Source organism: Cephus cinctus, unplaced genomic scaffold (genome assembly GCF_000341935.2).
Source record: "Cephus cinctus unplaced genomic scaffold, Ccin1 Ccin1_scaffold0348, whole genome shotgun sequence".
Taxonomy (NCBI): Eukaryota; Metazoa; Arthropoda; class Insecta; order Hymenoptera; family Cephidae; genus Cephus; species Cephus cinctus.
This window is the reverse complement of record NW_014333040.1, coordinates 37,713-46,705: the sequence shown is the minus strand read 5'-3', so window position 1 is coordinate 46,705 and position 8,993 is coordinate 37,713. Positions and strand designations below refer to the sequence as shown.

The following is an 8,993-nucleotide window of genomic DNA, read 5'->3' as shown; positions in this document are numbered from 1 at the left end:
TCTGACACCTAGATGCAGGAAACTACGGAGCGGAACACCTGGACACCCTCAACTTCCACATCCAATACCTGAATACAGGAAACTACGGAACGGAATACCTGGACACCCTGGACTTCCACATCCAGTACCTAGATACAAGAAACTACGGAGCGGAACATCTGGACACCCTGGACTTCCACGTCCGCCATCTAGATACAGAAAACTACGGAGCGGAACACCCGGACAAACTGTCACCTAAAATACAAGGAACTATGCCGAAGCACACATATACATACACCCATGTACGCGCGCTCTACATGAATACTATTAAAAACTGAATAATTCTATACTGTTGTGAAAGCACCCTTACACTAAGTGGAAATTCGGTATGAACGGTAGCTTCACGTATAAAGTGTACTTGATTGTGTTGTGTATTCGTAACTTACTAACACCATTTAGAGTACAAATAGGTAAAGAAGGCAAAGCAGTCAGCGCCATCTGTCGTGTAAAAAATGCGATGGACGTGCGAAGACGACGACGACGACGACGGACCTGAAATTAAATCATCTCGCTCGCCATGTGAATACGTCCTGATCCTGTACACTAATCGTATTGAATTTGGTGGCAATCAATTCAGAACCCTTGATTCCTACAGTGAATGTATCAATACATTTTTCTCACATACAGCCGTTCATAAGATATTTGAGTCGAATCACAGGTACAAGAGATGCTTCGAGTAAAGAGTCTCGGCGGGCCGTGTCCCGTACGGCGGGTTGCCTGTACTTGGCGCAAGACTCAACCGAGTCTCTTGATTAGGTGCATGCTCTTTGAAGCCGGAAGTCTTAAATTTGTAATTTATGTATTCTGTAAGTTTCGTCTATACCCATACACAGTTTTATTTTTCATGTATATTTTAATTTAATCGTTCCATCGCTTTGTCTCGAATTTTATGTACAGCCATATCAATGCCACTTCCCATGGTCCAGACTGAAAACTCGTAGTTCCGCAAACAAGCATAATCATTAATTAAGTTCATGGGTCCACGTTGTGTCAGTAAGATCAGAAGTAATGATGACAGGATATCGGGTTGATTGAGTTGCCGAGTGGCTGGCACGTACCGGGGCTCTACTACTCTATGAAGCCGAACGTGAGCCTCGAGTGCCGCATGCAGAGAAGCGTCATTAGTTAGCTCGACTCGAGTGGAGACTCGAGTGGAGACCCCTACCCTGTTTAGACTTCTCTAACCCCTCTCCCATTCCCCTTTTTTCTCTCTCTTCTTTATTCCATCTGGTACCTACAGGTTTAAAACCTAAAACCTTCCTTGGCGTAGCTATACCTATTCCTATCCTTCTTAGTGACTTATACGCCTTGCAGTAGTAGAATCCGACCATAACCGTCTTCTCTACTTTCTACTTTCTTTAGAATACAGCAGCAACATCCTTTCAAGACTCTAGTGCCTGCTAGTAGATTGCGTCCAATGACGAGCAGACTGTACTCGTATTTCTGAAGTAAATCGAATTACATTTTCTTGCCAATAGAATTTCTCATGGCAAATTCCAGGTGAATTCAAGTAGCAATATTTTTCGTTATCATACGTTAACGTTACATATTTTATATAGTTATAACGAAGTATTGAAATATTTGCGTTATATTCCATAAATGATTCTCTTATATTTTTTGCTCTGTATTTATGTTATATACCAAATTTTTAATATCAGCCCTCCCCCCTCTACCGCCTTCTCTTATACCTTTCGTTTATTCTCGTTTTAATTAATATTCCTGTATCGCTTCTCAGTCGTTTTTTTCATAATTGAATTCGAGCATTGATTTTTCATTTACACGTACATACATATATTTAATTTATACGTGATAACGTATGATTGAATATCGAGTCGCTTTCCGGGAATTAACGATTGCCGTATTAACTTGAATAAAGTATTTCGTTGCACTTCATTATTTCCTATCGATTTTCGGGGCTCTTTCACGCTTGTGATATCGGCGGATATCGATTGAAATGGCTGAATTGCAGTGATAAAGTGTCACGTTGAGAAGTGAGAAAAGAGAGTGAGATGGGAAAACGAGGAGGGAGAAGAAAAAGAGTAAGGAGGTTAAGTTTCACGGTATAGCCGTGCAAGTTAATTTGAAACGTAGCAATTAGTTTTCAGTGATTTAGGTCGATTGGACGTTAAATTTAAGCTTATTATCGATCATTGTGAACGAAACTGTACTCGAGAATGTGGAGCGAGTATTACTTTATAACTGATTTATTAATTCGCAATTATAACGAATCCGCCGTTAGTAAGCCGTGAAGTGTCCTTTTTATCCCCTTTTTTAATTATTATTTCAGGTAACGATTTCGGAAGAAACTTTTATTCTTCTGTGTTACAATTTTTTTTTCTTGTGCATTTTGTGCATTGTTCACACACAGATGGTTGTACGTGGGCGAAGTAACGTTACGGGCGCAACATCTGTTCCGCAAGTAGAATAGTATGACCATTCTAAAATGGCGAATCTAACCATTTCGTTATGGAAAATGTGCCATTTCGCGAGTACTAGAATCCGCTGGCTAGGTTTCTATATATGCTTATTTCTCGAAAAGTTTCGCACGGAAAATGGCCATTCTCGACAATTTTCCAGGTTTTTTCGTATTATATATTATAGGGGTAGTTTCGAGATGGGCTCATAGCTGGGAGTCTGGAACTTTTTAAGAAATCATTTCTTTCTCGATCGCAACGGGAACTTAGAGCAAAGTCAAGAAGACTGTATAGCTATAGACAAGAGATATTCAATGTCCACAACTATTTCTTATTTCTGGTTATTGCTCTTTTTGGAGATATAGCCGAGCATCTGGAAGGAAGGAACTATTTCTTATTAGATAATACAAATACGTAGCATACTTATAAATACATAGCTCTATAGAGTGCCTGTATATAGGGTGGTTCACTATAAACTGAATATATAAATATCTCCGTTGAGTGTACGAATCTGAAACAATATGTCAATTCATTATTAAATTTAAAAATCCATCGATGCTTTCTACGAATTTAATTTACTGAGCTAAATATTAGGTCACTTGTATAATATATGTATATGGGCTAGCGGTATGTTTACATGTGAATCTATTATATTATTCTTGGTTTTGGTTTTACCTAATGTTCCAGACAATTTGATTTTATAATTAAATGTTTCAGTCTAACCTGGCTTATCCTTTGGTTCGTTGTATTCAATCGCAAGGGAGAATCGAATTAACTCAGTTTTAGTTAGCTGGCTTGTTTTTCATTCAATATTTTGATTGTTTGTGAATAGAATATTAATATCTCACATTAAATGCGAATTATTCTTAATTAACCTTCAAATCTTATTAAGAAGAAAAACATAATTTCATTAAAAAAAAACATCAACGCCCTTGACAGACTGAAAAAAAATGATCTGGAAACAAATTGTCATTCCATCAAATTTGTTCTTCAAAATCATCCGAATTACGTCTTTCACAATTTTTTCGGATCTTCGCAATCGAAGGAAATACTTATACAGTTGTTTGGTTTCTAGTAGACCACCCTGTACGTATAATCATGAAAGTATATCACAAAAATGGATATTACAGGCAATTCCCTTTTTCGCAATTTGGTATCTTCAACGGTACCAGCAACCGTAGTAATACGGAAGGCATTCGCTTCTGCTATCCACACTCATAATTCCCTATTAACCGTTGCCGTAAGTCTCAAAGTGGTTTAGGTTTTTCCCAGAAGGAAGAAGGAAAGGAAGTGAAGGAAAGGCATTAAGATAGCAAAGAATAGAAAGAGAATAAGAAAGAACGAGGGTGCGTGAGCTCACGTGTTCAGCCACAGCGAATAAACTGGCCTCTGCCATTTTCCTTACCAGTTTATGCTATACTCCTCGTGAACCACCCTTACCCTTTTTCCAGGGCCACCAACTGCGCAGGTATTTATGACGTGCTCATGAAAACATTTCCCGTATATCACAAGGGGCGATGGCGGGTTGACGGGCTGGCGCTGGGGTTTGCGGCGAACTTGTGCAAAACTCATTCGGTCGAGTAAACCCGAGACGGGATATTAAAGAAGTCTAGGAAATGCTGTTCGGGGATCACGGTCACTGAACGAATATAGGAGATGATTCCGTATCTTTATTTCATTTTCTCTTTTTTACTTTGTATAATCTTATTTTATTCATTGAACGAATTTTCAAGCAATTTTGTCTGACTTATTTTTTTCTGGTTTCCCCCAATTTCCTCTCTTACCCCGTTTCATCAGCTTTATTTTCTTCCACTTTAGCCTCCGCGTCTGTTCCCTTTTTTTTCCATTTCATTACCCAATATACCGTAAAAGTTTAACCACCAAAATAAATTTGTCGCTATCTTTGATCCAGACTTTTCAAAAATATTTTGTTGGTAATGAGAAACGTCGAATATGAGTCTCAAAAGTGCAGCGATTCGCGTTTTTCCCCTCAAATTACGATTGCTTCTTCCTTTTCTCGGCAATGTATCCTTTAAAGTTTATAAAATTACCGATAATTTTGGTTACGTTGGCAAGTAAAGCTTTTGGTATCGCGATTGAAGTTATTCCCAGTTGGTTTCATAAAGCTTCTTACAACTTTGGAGTATTTTGCCTGGAATGCTAAACTGACGTTACGTCAGCTGTAACGTTTACAACTCTTACCCCATTGCTGCTACTACTCCGACTGCTACTATTAATATTGTTACTGCTGCTGCTACTACTACAAGCAACGAGGGAAAGAGCAGAGAGGGAGGTCTATGTAATTTTCATGGCAGCAGATATTCAGTATCAGCTGTCATCCATATTAAATATCCATTTTTCTCTGTAGAGAAAATATCGACTAATATTTCCGGACGGTGCGTGATTTACGAGGAACGTCGCGTTCGTGTATCCAATAAAGTTCTCCTTTGCTTTCTTCCATTTCTTTTTTCATACTCAATTCCTTTTCATCCGCCCCTTCATTTCCTCTTTTCTTATTGTTTTTCTATACCATTTCTTTGTTTGCTTTTTTTTTTAAGCCCCAGCTCATTTCACCTGCAGCAGCTTCATGGATACTTTGAGAATCCGTGACCGCGCATTGCTCGTCATTTTATCGTTTCTACCATCTGCCCGTTATCCACGTTTTATCGAAGCATTAGACGCCGAACGACGGAACGATGAAACGCAAAGAATCATCATAAATTTGAATATCTTGAATACGAGGTAGCTATTCCTTTCGATACCAAAAGAATCGTTCTGCGGGATGAGCGAGCATTGTGAAACTTTTGTATGAGATAAAAAACAGAATAAAACTTATATATACACTGAGTGAGGGCAGCCATTATTATTCTATTGAATTGAGAGGTTGCTTTATTGTATTCGCTATTAGAGACGACAGATATATTGCCGGCTCGTTCAACTTGAGTCCTGCCATTTAATCATTCGCTAATTCGATTGTTGTCTGCGTCAATGAAATTGTATTTCAATGGGAGAATATCCTTGACAGGAGTCTGTTATTTTATGTAATTCATCTACTTTACATTAACGCGACGCTAACTTTCCGGTGTCTGTAATAACGTAGTTCATTGAATTTTCAGAAATTAGCAGAGCCATGCCACCGATTCTCAATGAGAAATTAGTATACATGACCTCACGCTTGGAAGAGATTGTGGTTATCCCCTGTGTGGCCTATGCGAATCCACGTCCATCAAACAGGTAAGCTAATAAAAGAAAACGAGGGAGAAAAAAGTTAAGGTAAAAATGAAAAACAATTTTGTAATCAAATTACATCAACGTACCCTAGGAGAATGAATTTTCAGGATCCCCCTTGGTACTTAGAAGTATTGATATCCTGAGGGATGTCATTAAGCATGGGAGAGGGTACTGCGAGAAGAAAGAAGGATATAAGATGAAGGTGAAAAAAGAAATTAGGAGTTGAAATCCTTAGGAAGGGCGAAGCTTCATTGCTCGCTGTATAAAGTGATGTTAATAACCTTGGCTGAGGTGGCGAACGTTCAGCGTATATAATAGCATAGAAAAAATTCACGAGCCTTTGAATGCTTTATAGGTTTAGTAAATTCAATCAATCTGCCGAATACCTCGAGCGCTCTGTCAGGTCAAATATGTTTGCAGATAATTTTCTTTAAGCCTCCATGATAAGTTTGTCGAATTTATTATATTGTCGTTTGGAATATTCTATGACTTCTTCTTTTTCTACTCAAAGTACATACATTAGGTGAAAATATTGCAAAACCTGTGTCTTTTTCTATACTGTATATATTTGGTATATTTAATTTTCTAGATCAGAAACGTACCAATTTAGTTTTTATAGATTGATTATTTGATCTTTGTATAATAAGCTACCAGCTTTGGCACTCTTTGACGTCGTCAGGAAATTAGAGAAACTATTACTGGGTCAGGTACTCGGATGGCGCTAGTACAGCTCAGTGGCAAAACAGTTAATTATAACGTGATTGCTATGCAATTACCGCCATCTAGAGAGGTTGACTAAAAGCAATTCTACGAAGGTACTTAATATTTACCTGTCTTCCAACAACCAGAGAAACGTACTAAAGTTCAAAGTAAAAAACGCGAGAATCCCAGAACGAAGGTGATACTAACCTTTTTAAAAATTCAGTATCCGCCTGGCGACCCACTAATTCCCGTATCAAATTTTCTTTCATAAACCTTATTTAATTTGCCACTTTACGCGGTATTCTCCATTAAGCGATATCCTGTTCCTCATCCGTCGGGGTGGTGAAAGAGGGAGACGATAGCATTATTGCAAAGGAAAAAAAGGGAGAAAAAGAGAGACGGATGCAGGACAGTAATACCTTATCCCGTCTACTTTCCATTTTAAAGAAAAGAAGCTTTAAGTATTCCGCAGCGAAATACGAGAATCCTGACACCGCAGTAGAATATCACCCAGTCGGTTAGAAGGTGTTTTTGGGCTGGTATTAAGTGTAAAACGAATAATGGTTCAAAATCAAGGTGTTTATATCGAAAATACCAAAAACGTCTGATCTTAACTATCCATACTGCATCTAGGTAGATACATTATGTGATGACGTTGCATTAATGTAAGCCAATTAATAAGTTAATTAATTAAGACAATGGAGAAACAAACGATGATGACTATAGTAGTGAATCTTGGTTTACCTTTCAATTAAGCTAATGAGTTTTCCAAAATAACTTGTCCCAGTCTCCAGGGCATATCAATGACACCGAGTTAATTTCTTGCCACATCTAAACGGGTTATCTGATGTCTTTCACTTCCCTTACTTCTCCTCTCATGTACTCCATTCAATATTCCATCTTGGTCCTTCACGTGCTCTCTTTTTCTATGTCCCTGACACTCCTTCCAATAATTTCCGGCAGCTCCCAGGAATGGCTCCTTTTCTCATTTTCAAGTCGCAAGGCGTTTCCGTTCCAGCTAGCAACGCGCAGCTTTGCATACACGTGTTTATTTATTTCATTATTTGCATGTCCTACTCTTCTGCGTTGACAGGCTGACATACGCGGGATTGAAATCGCTGGAAATACTCCAGGCAACCATTTTCAAGGATTTAAAACAAATCGTCTACCATTTAATTATCCCGCAGTCATGGGTAAGCCTATGACCTCTACCGTCGGAAGGTAGAAACTCCGTCATAAACAAGGCTCATACCGAACGAGCACACCAACCTCAAATACTTGCAGAGGTACCAATCCTCCACACTCCTACGATGTTGGTAGGGTAATCATCAAATTCCCCAATTTTCCTCGAATTGAATTCAGCATCTCGGGAAAGGCCAATTTTAAAAGATATCTATATCTACCTAACCTATCTACCCGCATGTGTATACGTAAAGTCACACGTAGAATGCATATGTGGCTTATTTGCTGCAGTGACTATGTATCTTGCATTTATTGAGAAATTTCTCACATTTCCGTCACGTAACTTGCAGTTTGCTTATTTCTGGGATCGAATAGAAATAGACATTTTTCCAACACTATTTTGCCACCGGAATGAGTTTACATTTCGGTTTTTACTTGCGAATATTTGTCGAAGAAATTGCCTCGTTATCTAGACTATTTATGGGCAAAATATTTGACTGTAGAAATTAGGTGGCCAAGGAACTTTGATCTTCGTCTGTGTATCGTCCGAACATTTATTTCTAGAAAATAACAATTTTATAAGAATTTATAGAACTACATGATGCCATTTAAGGGCAAGATGGCAAATCGATTTTAAATGTCAAGCCAAAGTATCTTATTTAGTAGATACACTTTTCTTCTAAATCCTTTTTTTTATTTTTACCTATAAAAGTACCACAGTAGTTTGCCCAGTTGTTGTCATTTTTCAAGTTGTCCAATTAGAAAGTATTTTGTTGGCTTAACGCGAAGCCGCATCAATTTCTCGATAATTTTACTTATCGGTCCTTTAAAGACGAAAATGATCAAGGGACATAGTCTATCGATAAATTGTTCTCTATGTAACTTTATTGGATTTTATCTCATTTCTTTTCTTTGTCTTGCACATCTAACACGTATACAGTCCAACAGGGTGGCTCAGGAGAAGTGCACGAGAACTATTGTCATTCGGATGCGTGTCGTGTGCCACGTTGTAGTTTCCATATTAATGCTAATTTTAAACATGGAAACCAGGTGGGGAGTAGGTATTTCCCACGCGGTACGATATCCGCAGAGTGAGAAAAAAGAAAGATAAAAAGCGAAATGGCGGACATCATGAAAATAAACAGTTTCATACTCCATTGAAACTTCTCTTGACCATTTCCTATAGCACTGGATAGTCATGAGAATTGTATAGTTCACAACATTATTAATTTAATAAAAATTTGCTTGAATTTTAAATAGAGTTGAACTGATACCCTGGTTACATCTTTTTTTCTTTTCTTACTTATTATGCTATTATATATAAACGGTATATTCCTATAGGTACCTGTTTACACATCGTTCCCTTTCACCTAGTCAGCAAGAAGCTGCATAAGCACGAAAAAGCCCTTATGACCCCCCCCCCCC

At 38.1% G+C, this 8,993-nt stretch overlaps 1 protein-coding gene across 2 annotated transcripts in view; it reads left to right on the top strand.

Annotated features, from left to right (window-relative positions):
- Positions 1-5,086: 5,086 nt before the first annotated feature.
- The window catches only part of LOC107267134 (Down syndrome cell adhesion molecule-like protein Dscam2), a 26,758-nt gene continuing 22,851 nt past the window's right edge, over positions 5,087-8,993 (top strand). The window contains exons 1-2 of one of the 2 annotated variants that reach the window (XM_025084345.1): positions 5,087-5,195; positions 5,570-5,687. In XM_025084345.1, the coding sequence (XP_024940113.1) occupies positions 5,584-5,687 (104 nt within the window). In that variant the 5' untranslated portion in view covers positions 5,087-5,195; positions 5,570-5,583. Of the gene's footprint in view, positions 5,196-5,561; positions 5,688-8,993 lie in introns of those variants that run through there. The other variant, XM_015738432.2, reaches the window with a different exon arrangement.